The sequence below is a fragment of the Ylistrum balloti genome, unplaced genomic scaffold, assembly GCF_031769215.1.
Source record: "Ylistrum balloti isolate Yb309-2 unplaced genomic scaffold, AGI_CSIRO_Ybal_v1 Utg369760, whole genome shotgun sequence".
NCBI lineage: Eukaryota > Metazoa > Mollusca > Bivalvia > Pectinida > Pectinidae > Ylistrum > Ylistrum balloti.
The window spans coordinates 154534-176713 of NW_026781959.1; the positions used below are offsets into that span (position 1 = coordinate 154534).

Below are 22180 nucleotides of genomic sequence, written 5' to 3' on the forward strand. Positions count from 1 at the left end.
TGATTAAATCTTATCCTTCATACCAAAATTAGCAGGTATAATCAAAATGAGTAGAATATAAAGTGTTAGGAGTATTTATAGAAAGATATGCAGTTATTGTTCCAAGATAGAAATTTTTTATCTTTTGTCAATATTTTTTTCACAATATAGAAGAAATGTCCAAAGTCTGTTGTTAGCTATAGAGGAAAGTCAGGTTTCTGTATGAAGTTATCAGTTATCATCATCGTTTTATTTACTTATCAGAATATCATAGTGTGACCAAATCTTGATCAAATTATTATAACCATTATGTTTTTCTTACTCTACAGTTCCTATATTGAGAGTACAGCAGAGCCGTAATCACAATGTAAGCAGTCTTTCATCATTGAAAAGGCCCGATACATATCATTTTCTACAAACACAAAACAAACAGTGGACAGAACCAATAAGTATTTGTCTGGAATGATGTCAACAATATGTTCCGAAGAAGCGTGTCAGCTGTCGGTGACAGAGACAGAGAGCCATTTAAGAACAGATGCCGACATGGGCCTGGATCCGGATGAAGCCAATCGACGTAGAGCTGTGCATGGCTACAATGAGTTTGAAATTACTAAAGAAGAACCTCTTTGGAGAAAGTATTTGGGACAGGTAAACCTGAAGTTTAGTGAGCTGTCCTTATTTTTGTAAAATATGATGAATCAAATTTTATTTGAATTGAATAAAGAAAAACAACATCTATGTAGCTGGAAGATATAAAAGATTACTATAATCACCAATTAGAGGCCATCCCATCACACAACATAAAAAAATTACTACTTAGTTCACAGTTGTAATGCTATTAAACATTAAGCAGTAATACTTTATCAAAGAACCTTCCAGTTAGACTCAGGTTTAGAATCAGACTTTTATAAATGTTTTGTCCTTCTGACCTATTTAACTGACTCTGTCTATAGTTTAACGATCCACTGATCCTGCTGCTCCTGGCCTCGGCGTTTATCAGTATATTTATGAAGCAGTTTGATGATGCCATCAGCATAACAGTGGTAAGTCTCATGTCTGAGAAATTTACATTGAAAGAAAAATCTGTGATTATGACTTAACATTAGAACAGCTTGTGATTACCAGTAATAACACTTACAGATTGAAATAATGCATATGTCAATATAGGATAATGTATGTGAGCAATAAACTGCTAAAATATTACTTTAATGTTAACATGCTACACCTGACAGAGCTGTGATAAACAGTAGTTTTCTGATGAATTCATGTTTGCAAAATTCTCTAGACTCACTATTCTCAAATGGCTCTGATGTATACTTTTTGGTTATTGAATATAACCATAAGGAGTTAGCACAACACGACCAGTTCCGATCCAATACACGATTTATTCATGCCACAAGTGGCTTGCATGTTTCAGGTCACTCCTTATGGTTATATTACATTCATTTAGCGAGGAATCGGTATACCTCAATTATCCACAGCAGTTCTAAGAAGAATTCACCGGATTTAATCGATTGTGGGACGTTTGTGTGGTTATTGAGTTTCTTTGTCTGATAGCTATGATTTTATGATGTTGTCTCACTTCTTTCCAGGCCATCATTATAGTGGTGACTGTGGCATTTGTTCAGGTAATTATAAACCATGATCTGTTCTACCATTTCTGATTTTCATTTATCTGAGACAGTTTGATAGGGATACTGAAATAACAGCAAACACATATCCTACCATATGAATCTATTGATAGCATAGCAGACATATATGAGCAATTTTCCTATATACCAGAGTCACTAATTAAACTGACCTTATAATGAACTTCAACAAAATCTTGTCATATTACAATGATCCTTTGTTTTGTGTGTCTAGGAATACAGATCTGAGAAGTCACTAGAAGCCCTGACAAAACTTGTCCCTCCGAAGTGTCACTGGTAATATACACTGCTGATAATGTTACAGTTTTAGTGGTGGTAGTTGCAAAAATATTGCGGGTTCAATTATTCACAAAAATGCATATAAGTTTGGTTGCTCAGTTTAAGTATAAGTATTGGAATGGCTGAAGATTCTCATTGTCTCATCCACTTTATCAAAGTAACTACATTTGAATTCATTAACTATTTAGTTTTGATATATCCATTAACTTTCTGACAGTTATTTATTATCAAATTTGACCAACTATATTTATGTACAGTGTATATTAATCTCATTTTTGACTAAAATGTAAGAATGCGTGTTCTTACTGATGATGAAAGCCCGAAAATCCATAATAATGCCTATGTTTCTAGGTGGTTGGGGAGAGAAAAACCAAGTTATTTCGATGAAATGTAAATTTTAAGTCTGCCACACTCCACACACAAGTAATATAGAGTTGACATGTTGTAAAAAAGACTTCAGGTCAATCTGAGGAAAAAAGATATATATATATTTTTAAATATTTGGAGAATTATAAGGTTATTGTGTTTCCAGTCTGAGAGAAGGGAAGCTGGAGACATTTCTAGCACGAGATCTTGTGCCTGGAGATGTAGTTTACCTTGCAATGGGTGACCGAGTTCCTGCTGACATCAGGCTATTTGAGGTAGGTCATACTGTCCTTGTCTTGAGTAATGTCACACTGCCCCGACATGTAGACATCCAAGGTAGGTCATAGTTCATATAATCAAGAACCAAGCCACTCTAGTTATGATAATGGAGGACAGTTACACTATTTTGTAAATTTGAAGTCAAAAGATATTTGGATTGCTGTAATGTTGCCACTCACTTTGAAAAAATGATTTAATCTTGTTTATACGGAATTAAGCAATAAAACTTTCCAGGTCTCACTTTTTACTTTTTATGAGTCAGGGGTATAAGATCCAATTGTTGGATACAAAAATCATGTTCTCAATTTCATACATCTTCATGACATATTATTAATTATTTTTCAAAATTGACGAAATCAGTTGATCATAATTCTGATAGTTATCTCCCTTTAGATTAGTTGTTTCCCTTCTAATATCAGAATGCCAGTACAACACCTGAATCCTAACATTGAAAAGGTTTAAAAACAGTCACATAATTTTCTTATTCTGTTTCAGTCAAATCAGTTAGCAATAGATGAGTCAAGTTTTACAGGAGAAATTATACCTCGATCAAAGGTGACAAGTGCTCTACCAAAACAACAGCATATAGACATCAATGACAGAAAGAACATCGCATACATGGGGACGCAAGTTCGGTGTGGACGAGGAAAGGTATTACTCGATAGGATAGTAGTCTCGGCATGTTTTATAGTAGCAGATCAATGTGGAATTATCAGATTCTTTACTTAATAAACCATGAAAAAGTGAAAGTAAATGAAATGTTGTTGAATTACTTTTCAGGGGTTTGTAATAGGAATTGGTGAAAGTTCTGAGTTTGGAGAAATATTCAAGATGATGCAAGAAGAAGAGGTATGCTTTTGTTCATTTAGTGATCCTCTGAATAGATATATAAGGTTAATCAGAGACTGATCCATAAAATAAATAAACAGGATTAACAAGGGACTAATCCACTAATTAGATGTACAGAGTTAACTAGGGACTGATCCACTAATTAGATGTACAGAGTTAACTAGGGACTGATCCACTAAATAGATATACAGGATTAACAAGGGACTGATCCACTGATTAGATATAAGATTAACAAGGGACTGATCCACTAAATAGATATACAGGATTAACAAGGGACTGATCCACTTAATAGATATACAGGATTAACAAGGGACTGATCCACTAAATAGATATACAGGCTTAACCAGGGACTGATCCACTAAATAGATATACAAGATTAACCAGGGACAGATCCACTAAATAGATATACAGGATTAACAAGGGACTGATCCACTAAATAGATATACAGGCTTAACCAGGGACTGATCCACTAAATAGATATACAGAATTAACCAGGGACTGATCCACTAAATAGATATACAGGATTAACAAGGGACTGATCCACTTAATAGATATACAGGGTTAACAAGGGACAGATCCACAAAGTAGATATACAGGATTAACCAGGGACTGATCCACTTAATAGATATACAGGATTAACAAGGGACTGATCCACTAAATAGATATACAGGATTAACAAGGGACTGATCCACTGATTAGATATAAGATTAACAAGGGACTGATCCACTTAATAGATATACAGGATTAACAAGGGACTGATCCACTAAATAGATATACAGGATTAACAAGGGACTGATCCACTAAATAGATATACAGGATTAACAAGGGACTGATCCACTAAATAGATATACAGGCTTAACCAGGGACTGATCCACTAAATAGATATACAGGATTAACAAGGGACAGATCCACTAAATAGATATACAGGATTAACCAGGGACTGATCCACTTAATAGATATACAGGATTAACAAGGGACTGATCCACTAAATAGATATACAGGATTAACAAGGGACTGATCCACTAAATAGATATACAGGATTAACCAGGGACTGATCCACTAAATAGATATACAGGCTTAACCAGGGACTGATCCACTAAATAGATATACAAGATTAACGAGGGACTGATCCACTAAATAGATATACAGGCTTAACCAGGGACTGATCCACTAAATAGATATACAGGATTAACGAGGGACTGATCCACTAAATAGATATACAGGCTTAACCAGGGACTGATCCACTAAATAGATATACAGGATTAACGAGGGACTGATCCACTAAATAGATATACAGGATTAACGAGGGACTGATCCACTAAATAGATATACAGGATTAACGAGGGACTGATCCACTAAATAGATATACAGGCTTAACCAGGGACTGATCCACTAAATAGATATACAAGATTAACCAGGGACAGATCCACTAATTAGATGTACAGAGTTAACTAGGGACTGATCCACTAATTAGATGTACAGAGTTAACTAGGGACTGATCCACTAATTAGATGTACAGAGTTAACTAGGGACTGATCCACTAAATAGATATACATTATTAACAAGGGACTGATCCACTAAATAGATATACGTTATTAACAAGGGACTGATCCACTAAATAGAGAGATATAATTGTCTAACCCTAGATCCAGAAATTCATATTTTGGCCCTCAGCTACTCCTCTTTCAATTTTGCTTTAAATTACCATGTTAATAGCATTATTAGAAACTAAGTAAAGATCTTATGCTGTACTGAGTTACATATTTGTAGATGTGATGTGTTATACTTGCTCCAATTATAAAATTCTTTGTGTTACAGTCACCCAAGACACCTCTACAAAAGAGTATGGACATCCTAGGAAAACAGCTGTCTTTTTACTCCTTCTGTATAATAGGGGGCATCATGTTTCTGGGCTGGATCCAGGGACGGGGCCTACTGGACATGTTTACCATAGGGGTCAGGTGAGTACAGGCTGGCTTTGAAGTACCATAATGAAAGGAAAATAAATTTGTGAGAAAGGAAATGAAAGGGATTATGAAAAGGTAAATGAGAGGTTATGAATGAAAATGTAAATGAAAGTATATGTATCTTCAAGATGGTAGATGAGAGAGTGTCTGAGAAGGTAGATGAGAAAACATAGAAGATGGTAGAAAAAGTGGGAATGTGCAGGACGATGGATGAGATAAAGTGTAAGATGGCTGAGGACTGGTAAATCTGTGTGTGAGATGATAGAGGAACGCATATGTGAGAAAGTAGATGAGAGGGTGTTTGAGATAATAGGTTTGAAAAAAGATGAGATGATAGATGTTTGATCTACATTGTAGTAGAGAGAAGATGTGTTAGACAGATTTTGGAAAATTATTGTCAGAGATGACAAATGAGAAAAGATTTTCAAATGAGATAATCAGTGTTGTGTGATGTTTGTCATTTTCAGTCTGGCAGTAGCTGCTATCCCAGAGGGCCTGCCTATTGTAGTGACAGTAACACTGGCATTGGGTGTGATGAGGATGGCCAACAGAAAAGCCATTGTGAAGAAACTGCCAATCGTAGAAACTTTAGGTAATAAAGTAATGGAGCAAATGTTGACTAATTTCTAAAACTATTTTAAAGTTTAATAAACCTGCCAGAAAGGCAGGTACTCTTCTGATCTTCTTATTGTGTGATGTCATTTTTAAAATTCACATAAATAAGCTATTTCATTAACTAAGTCCCCTCTTCATCAATAGCATAGGATAATATATTCTTATGTGGGTCTGTTCAGTGGACAGGGATATCACAACACAAGTGGTAGAGTTTGGCTGGTCAGAACAAGAGTTGAAATATTCCCTCCACAGAAACAGAACTATGTTTTATTTTTCTTGTATACTTGAAAAAAACTATTGGTAAGTTGTTGTGAAACCTACTCCTTGCACCATTATCATTGTTCTATGAAATGTATGTCGAAATTCATGATGCTATCAATTTGAGACATGTTACTATACATAAAATGGTGGCACTACCCAATTATGAAAAGCATCATAGGACATGTTTACTGTGTTTTCCCAACCTAGGTAAAAAAAAAATCTTTTCCCTATCAAAAACTGGAATGCACCTGTGAAATATGGGGGAATAATATACCTTGATAAATTACTCATTTACTCATTCATGCTTTTTAGTGCACAGAGGTTAAGTCAGTAATGAGACAGTGATACAGGCCCTTTAGGCCTCTTAGCTTTTTTCACAGCATATATTTGAATTAACTCAAAGGTTTTTGGATGAATGGCTTAAAATGATTTTCAAAGTAACATTTAAATGTTTTGAAATATCAAAATTATTTCGTCTAAATAAACGAGAGGTCTAGGGTCATGATATTGTGCCAGAAGCATGTAGGAATGCTGTAAATTTAGAAAACTATTTATTTTCATAACAATGAGGCATTGTATCGTGTAATAAAGTTAGTAGCATACCTAGGTTATCGTCTGTAGGGTTTAGTGAATAACTCAATTTCTAGGTCACAGTAAATATGTTGAAAGGTTTCAATGACATTTAGCTAGAAACTTGCTGCAAGGATGGTTACTTATTTTTATTTTAAGGCTTAAGGCTTAAGGAGGTTTGTGGGCCTGATTTTACCTTAACATTCTGAAATGAAGGAATATTCACTTTAGACGAATAGTTCTTAGCTGAAAAATTGTAGTTGAAGGCCATATGTTTATACAAAAATTGTATCCATGTATATTACTTGGCTCCTTATGTGGATGAAATAATTTTTTTGACCTATCTTGTGTCTATCACAGGATGTACAAGTGTTGTTTGTTCTGACAAGACTGGCACATTAACCAAGAATGAAATGACAGTGACTCAAATATACTCATCAGATGGGCTGATAGCGGAGGTATGTATACTACTTCAGGCTAAATTCTTCCCTGGCCCTGGATTCTCAAAAAAAAAAAATAAGATATACTGTTAGCAGCAATATGACCATGCCTGGTAATAGACCCAACCATATATGTTGCTGTTCTGTGGAATGTGTAGGCTGCCTGGGCATATTGCAAGATAAATACAATAGTTTCTTCAGTACAGAAATATTGTATAAATATGATTTCATATGGAAAGTTTATGAAATTTGATCTCTAAGGGACAGTATTAATTTGACATTTTAATTTTACTGGAAATGGAATCAGATATTCATTAAGACAGGCATGAAGAAATCTCTGCAATGATATGAACATTTTTCTTGACTAAACTCTGGGAGACTAGGTATTAATTATTTGTATGCTTTGATATCGCACTGTTGATATCAGTTCTTCTAACATAGCTGCTTTGATAAAGGATTATGTCCCTGATGCTAAATTTCCTGATTGTCTCTGTGTATAGGTGACAGGTGTAGGCTACAATGCTTCAGGAGAGGTGACATGTCAGAGACAGGAAGTAAGAGATAACTCTCATCCCTCTCTGGTAAAGGTCATAGAGGTCGGCTGCATCTGTAATGATGCTGACATATGTGCTGATGGATTACACGGACAGCCAACTGAAGGTGCTCTTATAGCATGTGCATGGAAGGTAAAAACTTGACAGAAAAAGTGTTTTTATGAATAAATAAGATTTTAAAATATCCTCCATTTGAATTTCGCAGGGCTAATTTTTCACAGATGTCCTGGGTTGGGGCAAGTTCAGGAGTATTAAGTTTCATGCATATCTATACATTGTTACCAATACAGGGATGATAACAAGATTTTGATTCACTGTGTTTGCTGAGTATTTCATTTTGTTTTATCTTTATTAACTTCAAATACAGTGAAATCAAACCTGATTTAACATTAGGGAAAGTTGAAGTGAGGTATTCATATATACTTATCACTTTTCAGATGAACATTCATAACATCCGCGACCTGTATACACGTCTGGAGGAGAAGCCCTTCGACTCTGAAACCAAGTGTATGACTGTGAAGTGTACACCTCAGTATGGAAATGTAAGTAACAGTTGTCTCCCCTTTAAATGAAAAATATTTATATCCATCATACTGCAGAAAATGACTGATATTAAGATTGATGTTTACGGTATGGAAAATTAATTTATCAGGTAAGTGATACAAGCCCTGTGGGACTCTTGTAATATCTATGACATTAACAACTGATTGTCATTGCAAAAATATTTTACATGTTGCACTTGACTAAACAGAAAGAAGAGCTAATTTTGGCATTCCAATTGTCAATTGAAGTCCTATTCTGCAGTGCACTTCCTGACTTACAGGCTAAGTTAGATAAACATTTCAGTCATCATATAAGTAGGGGATAATTTTATATTTCTACTATGAGATGGTTTGGTTTCTTAGTTTACACCCTGTTGGTCTCTCCATACATTAGGCTTTTTATACTCTGATAAAGCTGTATCCTTAGGTCATCTATAATGAAGCATTGTTTAAGGATGCTGATGTTTCAGATACTTTTTGATTTAAATGTTGATGTAGATTTACAATAAAAATAAAATGAAACATTGTGAATTTCTGACAGACTTCAATTACAGTTTTTATCAGATATGTCTGGCTGACTTTTCTTGTAAAATATGACTTTGTGTTTTACTTCCATAGTAGCAAACATGTTTCACAAACGTTTCATAACAGTATTGTGTATTAGTTAAAATATGAGTTAAAATATGTGAATCTTTAATGAAAAATACAGTTTAGATATAAATATATTGTTTGTGCTCTACAGGAAGTTCAAGTAAGTGTAGTTATCAGACAGATGTATGTTGCCTGTGTGTATGTCCTGATAGCATATATTGCATCACTCCATCAAAGTATTTTTAAAATCACGTTGATCCCCGATGGTATGACATATTTATGATCATCCGATTTTATATTTTTTAATTATAGACTTTAATGAAAGTCAATGTTGTTAATTGTGTTTTTGATAAAAGTTTTACTTTAATTTTACATCATGCTAGAAACTTTTGTTTTCTTCACATGGCAGTGTGTCACTCCTGAAGCAAGATGTTAGAGAGCTTAGGAAACTGGACACATGTAGTGGAAATTCATGTCACATTAACAAAGAGTGTTTTATCACCGTGCTGAATTACTAAACTGACACACACCTTTTAGTTTTGGTTTGATTTCTCACTGATTACACATTGCTTGATGTCTGTTTTTGTGTGTGATATGACGTATCGTCTGATTAGAACTTACGAGTCCTTACGCTTGTTCAAAATGATATATGTGGTTCTTGACAATTTAATTAATATGTTCCACTGGTTCTGTTTTAGCAGCTCATATATTAGAAATCTGTAAAACATTCATGATAAGACTTAATGTATTGAATTGTTTTACTAAGTATGTATTAGTCATATAAGCTAAGGATATTGTATTCTTACAGGGGAACTTGACTGATTCTTAATTTACCATACACAATGTATTTTTCAGAGTAAGGAGATAATTTACTTTGTGAAGGGAGCTATCGAGAAAGTGCTGAGTAACTGTGTGAGATACAACAGTGAGGGCTCCTGTCTTCCCATTTCTGATAAACAAAAGATGGGATATATAGAGCAGGCAACTAGGATGGGCAGTGCAGGATTGCGTGGTGAGTCAATATATTGGGCAGTGCAGGATTGCGTGGTTACCTGTAGGCCACTCTGATTGTCATGGTTACCTGTAGGCCACCATGATTGTCATGGTTACCTGTTGACCACTCTGATTGTCATGGTTACCTGTAGACCACCATGATTGTCATGGTTACCTGTAGACTGTTCTTATTGTCATGGTTACCTGTTGACCACTCTGATTGTCATGGTTACCTGTAGGCCACCATGATTGTCATGGTTACCTGTAGGCCACCATGATTGTCATGGTTACCTGTTGACCACTCTGATTGTCATGGTTACCTGTAGACCACCATGATTGTCATGGTTACCTGTAGACTGTTCTTATTGTCATGGTTACCTGTTGACCACTCTGATTGTCATGGTTACCTGTAGGCCACTCTGATTGTCATGGTTACCTGTTGACCACTCTGATTGTCATGGTTACCTGTTGCCCACTCTGATTGTCATGGTTACCTGTAGGCCACCATGATTGTCATGGTTACCTGTTGACCACTCTGATTGTCATGGTTACTTGTAGGCCACTCTGATTGTCATGGTTACCTGTTGACCACTCTGATTGTCATGGTTACCTGTTGCCCACTCTGATTGTCATGGTTACCTGTAGACCACTCTGATTGTCATGGTTACCTGTAGGCCACCCTGATTGTCATGGTTACCTGTAGGCCACCCTGATTGTCATGGTTACCTGTAGACCACTCTGATCATGCTGTGTTCTTGTGTTACAGTACTGGCGATGGCATACGGTCCTGACCCTCATAGTCTGGTGTTTGTGGGTATGGTGGGGATTATTGACCCACCTCGTCCTGGAGTCAGGGAATCTATCTCCACACTCATCAGTGGAGGAGTATCCATAAAGATGGTGACTGGAGATGCAGAAGAAACTGCCAAGGCAATAGGTATGGTTACTTCACAGCTAACTAACTGTAAATATGAGACTCATTCCATGGTGCTTTCGTGTCTATTAATACTTTTAATTGCATGCAATGATCAGGGATGTAAACATATTATACATCCCTGTAATAAATAAGCTTTATATAATGTACCATAATAATGAAATACATAAATGTGAATTTAGAAGAGTATATATGATGATGGTGATGATGATGGATTGGTGAATGAATTAATGTATACTGTTAAATTTATGTGAAAAAGCTTTAAAAATTAAATTAAATGATAATAATAAAACAGTTCATTTAAACATCTATGATTTTTCACTTAGTCTGGTTTTATAATACCCCTACACAACACATCGTACCATCACTGCTGAAATAAGAACATATTATATGAGACTTCCACTTAACATCAGTCACTACCACCTGGCAAATTGACGTCACAGGTTATGTGGACCGAAGATTCCAAAAAGCTACCAGAAATAGCTGAAGCATTGATAGGTACTTAAACTCACCTGTAGCCAAATTCACTCTGTGACGACTGTATCGAGAGGTGAAAATTGATTCAGGGTACTACCCAGATGATATCTACGTCAATATAGACAGATCTGCAAAATATTGTTGCCAATGACCTTTAATGAATATTACCAGAAAGTGTCTGATCTCTCTAATCTCCTGTGCTCTCTTTGCCTAATTTGTTTGCAACATGTCAGATAATTAGAGGCTTGTGAATTTGGAAAATGTGGGACAATTTGTGAATTTGGAAAATGTGGGACAAGTGTCTTAATTTTATACATATGTGCAATTTATTATAAAACAGATTTTTTTAAGCCATCAGAATTTGGCAGGCAATGTTAGTTTTGAAATTGAACACTTTTACCTGCACGACTGGGATTGTATGCTGTAGGTAACAGTGTTGAGTTATCTGTTTGTGTTTATAGGTGCACGACTGGGATTGTATGCTGTAGGTAACAGTGTTGTTGAGTTATCTAATTGTGTTTATAGGTGCACGACTGGGATTGTACGCCATGGGAAACAGAACTTTGTCTGGTGACCAGGTAGATAGTATGGACACAGAATCACTTAAAAACATCATGAACAACACAACAGTGTTTTATAGAACAACGCCAAGACACAAAGTCAAAATTGTAAAGGTAACACAAATTTCTCAGCTTTCAGACACTCCCAACAAACCCCCACTCTGCTGTACACTGCTTACCCATAGAAATAAAGTGGAAAAATGTAATTGAATTGAAATTTCCTTGCTATTGTAATATATCTGAAGGTCTTTGTTCAAGAGTCTGGCTCACTTACTTGCATTGTTATCTACAATTTTCTCCGAACAAGTTTTATTCCAGCCACAATAGCAGGAAGCCAGCTTATAGTGCAAATGTGAATCCTTGTTTCATTTTCTATGAGTATACATTTCCATCAAATATTCCTAGCTTTGATAACATTGTTCCATGTCCAGGTCCTACGGTCTTTAGGACATGTTGTGGGTATGACTAGTTTTGATAACATTGTTCCATGTCCAGGTCCTACAGTCTTTAGGACATGTTGTTGGTATGACTAGTTTTGATAACATTGTTCCATGTCCAGGTCCTACAGTCTTGAGGACATGTTGTGGGTATGACTAGTGTTGATAACATTGTTCCATGTCCAGGTCCTACAGTCTTTAGGACATGTTGTGGGTATGACTAGTGTTGATAACATTGTTCCATGTCCAGGTCCTACAGTCTTGAGGACATGTTGTTGGTATGACTAGTTTTGATAACATTGTTCCATGTCCAGGTCCTACAGTCTTGAGGACATGTTGTGGGTATGACTAGTGTTGATAACATTGTTCCATGTCCAGGTCCTACAGTCTTGAGGACATGTTGTGGGTATGACTAGTGTTGATAACATTGTTCCATGTCCAGGTCCTACAGTCTTTAGGACATGTTGTTGGTATGACTAGTTTTGATAACATTGTTCCATGTCCAGGTCCTACAGTCTTGAGGACATGTTGTTGGTATGACTAGTTTTGATAACATTGTTCCATGTCCAGGTCCTACAGTCTTTAGGACATGTTGTGGGTATGACTAGTTTTGATAACATTGTTCCATGTCCAGGTCCTACAGTCTTTAGGACATGTTGTTGGTATGACTAGTTTTGATAACATTGTTCCATGTCCAGGTCCTACAGTCTTGAGGACATGTTGTGGGTATGACTAGTGTTGATAACATTGTTCCATGTCCAGGTCCTACAGTCTTTAGGACATGTTGTGGGTATGACTAGTGTTGATAACATTGTTCCATGTCCAGGTCCTACAGTCTTTAGGACATGTTGTTGGTATGACTAGTTTTGATGACATTGTTCCATGTCCAGGTCCTACAGTCTTTAGGACATGTTGTGTGTATGACTAGCTTTGATAACAATGTTCCATGTCCAGGTCCTACAGTCTTTAGGACATGTTGTGGGTATGACTTTTTGTCACATTGTTAAGTTGCATTTAGTCTTTAGGACATGTTGAAAAACAAAACTAGTTTTGATAACATTGTTCAATAGCATAGTTGTAGATGGATTTGTTGAAGAAGTGATAAAGATGTATAATACATGTAGATGTTGTTATATGACTTGCAATTGTCCTGGCCAATAATTAGCTCATTTCCAATATACATGGTGGATGATGACTTTTTCACATTGTGAATACAATGAGTTTCTCTACCCAATAAGGAAAAACAAAACCACTTTTATTGTTCAATAGCATAGTTGTACACACTGAACACACACACACACACACATGTAGATGTTGCATATGACTTGCAATTGTCCGCCACGCATTTCCAATATACATTATTGACTCGCACACACACACACACACACACACACACACTCACACACACACACACACACACACACACACGCACACACACACACACACACACACACACACGCACACACACACACACACACACGAACACGTACATGCACACGCTCACACACACACACACGCACATGTACATGAACACGCGTACATGAACACGCACACACACACGTACATGAACACGCACACACACGCACGCACACGCACGCACACACACACACATGCACACACTCACACACACACACGTACATGAACACGCACACACAAGCACACACACACACACACGCACGCACACACGCACACACACATACACACACACAATATATATTATATTTTAATGTAAAGCTGATTCATGAATGATAACTTGCTAAAATAAGATTGCTACTTCTAATACTGTTTATATCATTCGTTGAAAATGTGTTCATTTTTACAGATCTGCCATTGAAGAAGGAAAAGCAATATTCTACAACATTAGAAATTTTGTCAGGTTTCAGCTTAGCACGTGAGTAGACTGAACTTCTTATCCTTTTTTTATATACAGCATTAAGTATTTTCCCTGTCTTTCTGATGATGAATGTCTACCATTTTTGTGATAGTGTATGTCCAGTGAACATTTCTCACTTTATTAACTGTTTATACAAATACCTTTTGTTTTTTTTTAATATTTGATATCCATTTGCTGCTTCAGTGATTTGTTCAGATTGTGTGTTTAGTATCCAAACAGAACCAGGGACACATAATTGCCGTAATTGTATACATACAAAGATTACCTAATAGTTTTTCTGTATCTCAACTTCTTCACCTTGCTGTTTACCATGCTGTTGCACTATCTACATAAAACAAGTTATCATTAGCCTTAATTTCAATATAAACCTATCAGTAAATATTCTGAAAAAAAATAGCTTTATGCCTAACTACAGCTGCCCGGTCCCTGTCTGAACACACATACCATACCTGAATTTTAGGATGGCCAGGTGGAATATCTCAGAACTAACCTGAAAAAGTATGGGGTGAGGGGGATCACCTGCCAGTACACATGGTTTTTCCCTGGTTACTCCTATTTCCTCCAACAAGAATGCTTGATATATGTTGAATTATGTATTTCACAATTGTTGTAAAATAAATACAGTTTATATATATTTACCTGACATCTGTTAAACAGGAGTATAGCAGCCCTATCTCTGATAGCATTGTCTACCTTGATGCAGCTACCCAACCCACTGAATGCCATGCAGATTCTGTGGATCAACATAATTATGGATGGCCCTCCAGCACAGAGGTTTAAATTTATATTTTGTGAAGATTTAACAAGAAAATATGAATTTCTGTGGCAGAGTAGAAAAGGATATATTTTCCAATGGAATTATGTTCAATGTAGTTTTTGGAGTAGTATTTGCTGTAAAAGTCCATTTTGTAGAGTGAGTAAATCATATCTGACAGTAAATAAGGCCCTTGTTGATATAAGTGTCCTTTCCTGTCAGATGTCAAATGATCGCATTTTGTCAAATTAGTGAAATACATATACTGGTTTGTGTCTGTAAGAAAATCAGTTATTAGAATATTCTTTACTTATTCATGGTCAATACATCTATATTCTGTCCTGAGGTGAAAAGTGAGGTAAAATTCTGATGTCTTTAAGTTTGGGTGTGGAGTCAGTGGACCATGATGTGATACGACAACCCCCTCGTAAAGTCAAGGACCCCATCATCACTAGAAGTCTCATATGTAGTGTCCTCATGTCAGCTACTATCATCGTCCTGGGGACACTATGGGTGTTCTGGAGAGAGGTGAGTCTCTATTGTTTACTCCTATGCATACCGTTAACACTGTCACTATTCACTCCTACACTTACCTTCAACACTGTCACTATTCACTTCTACACATACCTTTAACACAGTCACTATTCACTTCTACACATACCTTTAACACAGTCACTATTCACTTCTACACATACCTTTAACACAGTCACTATTCACTTCTACACATACCTTTAACACAGTCACTATTCACTTCTACACATACCTTTAACACAGTCACTATTCACTTCTACACATACCTTTAACACAGTCACTATTCACTTCTACACATACCTTTAACACAGTCACTATTCACTTCTACACATACCTTTAACACAGTCACTATTCACTTCTACACATACCTTTAACACAGTCACTATTCACTTCTACACATATCTTTAACACAGTCACTATTCACTTCTACACATACCTTTATTAAAGTCACTATTCACTTCTACACATACCTTTAACACAGTCACTATTCACTTCTACACATACCTTTAACACAGTCACTATTCACTTCTACACATACCTTTAACACAGTCACTATTCACTTCTACACATACCTTTAACACAGTCACTATTCACTTCTACACATACCTTTAACACAGTCACTATTCACTTCTACACATACCTTTAACACAGTCACTATTCACTTCTACACATACCTTTAACACAGTCACTATTCACTTCTACACATACCTTTAACACAGTCACTATTCACTTCTACACATACCTTTAACACAGTCACTATTCACTTCTACACATACCTTTAACACAGTCACTATTCACTTCTACACATACCTTTAACACAGTCACTATTCACTTCTACACATATCTTTAACACAGTCACTATTCACTTCTACACATACCTTTATTAAAGTCACTATTCACTTCTACACATACCTTTAACACAGCCACTATTCACTTCTACACATACTTTTAACACAGCCACTATTCACATCTACACATACCTTTAACACAGCCACTATTCACATCTACACATACTTTTAACACAGTCACTATTCACATCTACACATACCTTTAGCACTGTCACTATTCACTTCTACACATACCTTTAACACAGCCACTATTCTCTCCTACACATACCTTTAACATATTCTACTCACTTTTACCTGATCATACCTCACACACTGTTTTCCTTATGCTGTATGAAGCTATACCTATGAATATTGATAGTATGCTTTTCACACTCGTGTGTATACTATACTTTCTCATCCCTCCTGACTGGGAATGTTTAAATGAATATATATCTACCATCAGATGTTTTTATTTGGTTTTACTCTGTCTTATCTTACAAAATGTTACAAAACAAGTACCATATTTAACTTGAAAAATATTGCTATGTTCCAGATGAGTGACAACAAGATCACACCAAGGGATACCACAATGACCTTCACCTGTTTTGTGTTCTTTGACATGTTTAATGCTCTCAGCTGTAGATCTCAGGTAAGATTGATAAGGAATCTTTGAAGTTTTACATCTCAGGTAAGATAAAAAGGGAATACCTGTTCCTCTAAACCCCTGGTGAGCTTACAGGGAATACTCTGGTAAGGTTAGACATGATACTGTCATCTCTAGACTTCAGGTAAGGTTAGACATGATACTGTCATCTCTAGACTTCAGGCAAGGTTAGACATGATACCATCATCTCTAGACTTCAGCCAAGGTTAGACATGATACTGTCATCTCCAGAGTTCAGACAAGGTTAGACAGATACTGTCATCTCTAGACTTCAGGCAAGGTTAGACATGATACTGTCATCTCTAGACTTCAGCCAAGGTTAGACATGATACTGTCATCTCTAGACTTCAGGCAAGGTTAGACATGATACTGTCATCTCTAGACTTCAGACAAGGTTAGACATGATACTGTCATCTCTAGACTTCAGGCAAGGTTAGACATGATACTGTCATCTCTAGACTTCAGGCAAGGTTAGACATGGTACTGTCATCTCTAGACTTCAGACAAGGTTAGACATGATACTGTCATCTCTAGACTTCAGGCAAGGTTAGACGTGATACTGTCATCTCTAGACTTCAGGCAATGTTAGACATGGTACTGTCATATCTAGACTTCAGGCAAGGTTAGACATGATACTGTCATTTCTAGACTTCAGGTAAGGTTAGATATGATACTGTCATCTGTAGACTTCAGGCAAGGTTAGACATGATACTGTCATCTCTAGACTTCAGACAAGGTTAGACAGATACTGTCATCTCCAGAGTTCAGACCAGGTTAGACATGATACTGTCATCTCTAGACTTCAGGCAAGGTTAGACATAATACTGTCACCTCTAGACTTCAGGCAAAGTTAGACATGATACCATCATCTCTAGACTTCAGCCAATGTTAGACATGATACTGTCATCTCCAGAGTTCAGACCAGGTTAGACATGGTACTGTCATATCTAGACTTCAGGCAAGGTTAGACGTGATACTGTCATCTGTAGACTTCAGGCAAGGTTAGACGTGATACTGTCATCTGTAGACTTCAGGCAAGGTCAGACATGATTCTGTCATCTCTAGATTTCAGGCATGGTTAGACATGATACTGTCATCTCTAGACTTCAGGCAAGGTCAGACATGACACTGTCATCTCTAGACTTCAGGCAAGGTTAGACGTGATACTGTCATCTCTAGACTTCAGGCAAGGTTAGACATGGTACTGTCATATCTAGACTTCAGGCAAGGTTAGACATGATACTGTCATCTCTAGACTTCAGGCAAGGTTAGACGTGATACTGTCATCTCTAGACTTCAGGCAAGGTTAGACATGGTACTGTCATATCTAGACTTCAGGCAAGGTTAGACATGATACTGTCATTTCTAGACTTCAGGTAAGGTTAGATATGATACTGTCATCTGTAGACTTCAGGCAAGGTTAGACATGATACTGTCATCTCTAGACTTCAGACAAGGTTAGACAGATACTGTCATCTCCAGAGTTCAGACCAGGTTAGACATGATACTGTCATCTCTAGACTTCAGGCAAGGTTAGACATAATACTGTCATCTCTAGACTTCAGGCAAGGTTAGACATGGTACCATCATCTCTAGACTTCAGGCAAGAATAGACATAATATTGTCATTTCTAGACTTCAGGCAAGGTAAGCCATGATACTGTCATCTCTAGACTTCAGGCAAGGTTAGACATGGTACCATCATCTCTAGACTTCAGGCAAGAATAGACATAATATTGTCATTTCTAGACTTAAGGCAAGGTAAGCCATGATACTGTCACCTCTAGACTTCAGGCAAGGTTAGACATGGTACCATCATCTCTAGACTTCAGGCAAGAATAGACATAATATTGTCATTTCTAGACTTCAGGCAAGGTAAGCCATGATACTGTCACCTCTAGACTTCAGGCAAGGTTAGACATGGTACCATCATCTCTAGACTTCAGGCAAGAATAGACATAATATTGTCATTTCTAGACTTCAGGCAAGGTAAGCCATGATACTGTCATCTCTAGACTTCAGGCAAGGTTAGACATGATACTTTCATCTCTAGAGGCAAGGTTAGACATGATACTGTCATCTCTAGACTTCAGACTAGGTTAGACATGATACTGTCATCTCTAGACTTCAGGCAAGGTTAGGCTTGATACTGTCATCTCTAGACTTCAGGCAAGGTTAGACATGGTACCATCATCTCTAGACTTCAGGCAAGAATAGACATAATATTGTCATTTCTAGACTTCAGGCAAGGTAAGCCATGATACTGTCACCTCTAGACTTCAGGCAAGGTTAGACATGGTACCATCATCTCTAGACTTCAGGCAAGAATAGACATAATATTGTCATTTCTAGACTTCAGGCAAGGTAAGCCATGATACTGTCACCTCTAGACTTCAGGCAAGGTTAGACATGGTACCATCATCTCTAGACTTCAGGCAAGAATAGACATAATATTGTCATTTCTAGACTTCAGGCAAGGTAAGCCATGATACTGTCATCTCTAGACTTCAGGCAAGGTTAGACATGATACTTTCATCTCTAGAGGCAAGGTTAGACATGATACTGTCATCTCTAGACTTCAGACTAGGTTAGACATGATACTGTCATCTCTAGACTTCAGGCAAGGTTAGGCTTGATACTGTCATCTCTAGACTTCAGGCAAGGTTAGACATGATACTTTCATCTCTAGAGGCAAGGTTAGACATGATACTGTCATCTCTAGACTTCAGGCAAGGTTAGACATGATACTGTCATCTGTAGACTTCAGGCAAGGTTAGACATGATACTGTCATCTCTAGACTTCAGGTAAGGTTAGACATGATACCGTCATCTCTAGACTTCAGACAAGGTTAGACATGATACTGTCATCTCTAGACTTCAGACAAGGTTAGACATGATACTGTCATCTCTAGACTTCAGGCAAGGTTAGACATGATACTTTCATCTCTAGAGGCAAGGTTAGACATGATACTGTTATCTCTAGACTTCAGACTGGGTTAGACATGATACTGTCATCTCTAGACTTCAGACTAGGTTAGACAGGATACTGTCATCTCTAGACTTCAGGCAAGGTTAGGCTTGATACCGTCATCTCTAGACTTCAGGCAAGGTTAGACATGATACTGTCATCTCTAGACTTCAGGCAAGGTTAGACATGATACTGTCATCTCTAGACTTCAGGCAAGGTTAGGCTTGATACCGTCATCTCTAGACTTCAGGCAAGGTTAGACATGATACCATCATCTCTAGACTTCAGGCAAGGTTAGACATGATACCGTCATCTCTAGACTAAAAGTAGGGTTAGAAGTTAGGGATGCTGTTAACACTATATCAGATGACAATGCTCAACATATTCCTTGTAGGTTAAAATTCATCTCTCTTTATACATTTTGAAATGCATTATTATTTTTTTCCTTCAAGGAGAAGTCAATATTTCAAATTGGAATTTTCTCCAATAAAGTATTTCTGGCAGCTGTGATTGGTTCCATCATTGGTCAGCTCCTTGTCATCTACTTCCCTCCACTACAAGCTGTGTTCCAGACTGAGGCTCTTTACTTTCAAGGTACACAATATATGATCAACCTGCTGGCTTTACTAAAGATATACAGTACTTAAGACACATCAGTGCTAGGAACAGTGTTTTAATCTTATTTTTTGTAGATTTTCTTCAGTTTACAATGATTTCAAATTCATTCTATCAGTCATGAATGAATGAAAGCTATCATCCTTAAGTGTAAGGAGTAATATTCTACTGCATTCATGAAAAATGAAACTGTTGATAAGCTAAAATGTTTTGATTGAAGTAGTTAGAAGTGAAAATGCTTTTAAATCATTAATTTGTATAACTGTATCTGTATGACTTTATGTTGATTACTATTTGATGTTTAGGTACATATTCATGGAAACCTTTCCCTTTTTTGCAGATTTTGTGTTTCTAATATTCCTGACCTCTAGTGTATTTATAGCAAATGAAATTAAAAAAGCAATATACCGAGTAACAGAACGGAGGAAGAAACTACAGGCCTCAAGCATGTATTACCCTGACCACATGGTGTGACACCATAGCTAGTGTAGAGACCCTTAATGTGTTACCTGTCTTTTTATGTTGAAAATATAGTGATACTTATATGTCTGTGTTGATACTAGTGTATGTCACTCCTTTACACTTTACCTGGAAGTGTGACACCTGTACACTTAACCTGAATGTGTGACTCTACCATGTGTCACATCTGAAAGTGTGACACCTGTACACTTTACCTGGAAGTGTGACACCTGTACACTTTACCTGGAAGTGTGACACATGTACACTTTACCTGGATGTGTGACTGTACCATGTGTCACACCTGGTCACACATTAACATATGTAAACCACACCAGGAAGTGTGGTACTTGTATGATTATAAATGTAATACCTGTGATCACTAAACAATGTTTTATAAAACAATTGTGATATCATTCTTAGGTTGAAGTACTAGTGTTTTATATTTGTTGTATCTCTTGTCAAGTGTTGCTCATTAGTGTGACAGATGTCAGATGTTATGTATAATAGATGACACCTCACAATAGACTTATTTTATTTGACTGAGGATACTTATCCGAGGCTTAAGACATGTGTCATACTATAGTTTTTTGTAATAGATGACACCTTTCAAAGGACTTTGACTAAATCTGTCCGCTGATGTGACAAGTGAGGACTGTTTCCATATTTTTAGACTTGTCTCCAAGATGCTTGTCAATGTAGTAATGAATTATGTGACTGAAGATGTGACATGACTGAGGACTGTAATTTTGTCTGTGGACACCTGTACTGTGACTTGACAGAGGACACTTATGATGCAACTGAGGTGCACCTGAAATGTGACTGTGAACACCTGTGATGTGACTGTGGACACCTGTGATGTGACTGTAGCAACCTGTGATGTGACTGTGGACACCTGTGATGTGACTGTAGCAACCTGTGATGTGACTGTGGACACCTGTGATGTGACTGTGGACACCTGCGATGTGACTGTGGACACCTGAGATGTGACTGTGGACACCTGTGATGTGACTGTGGACACCTTTGATGTGACTAGGGACACCTGTGTTGTGACTGTGGACACCTGTGATGTGACTGAGGACACCTGCAGTGTGACTGAGGACACCTGCGATGTGACTAAGGACACCTGT

At 37.0% G+C, this 22180-nt stretch overlaps 1 protein-coding gene across 1 annotated transcript; it reads left to right on the plus strand.

Annotated features, from left to right (window-relative positions):
• The first annotated feature begins 441 nt into the window (after positions 1-441).
• Positions 442-21084, plus strand: LOC132543629 (calcium-transporting ATPase type 2C member 1-like). Its single transcript, XM_060207146.1, has 23 exons — positions 442-627; positions 933-1022; positions 1572-1607; positions 1843-1904; positions 2440-2548; positions 3048-3203; positions 3333-3401; positions 5220-5362; positions 5836-5960; positions 7175-7272; positions 7755-7940; positions 8246-8350; positions 9797-9953; positions 10701-10871; positions 11871-12019; positions 12529-12620; positions 13508-13549; positions 14165-14233; positions 14894-15010; positions 15371-15518; positions 16902-16997; positions 20432-20573; positions 20935-21084. Exons 1-23 carry the CDS (start codon positions 442-444, stop codon positions 21066-21068), a joined length of 2682 nt encoding a protein of 893 aa, XP_060063129.1. The 3' UTR covers positions 21069-21084.
• Positions 21085-22180: the final 1096 nt, after the last annotated feature.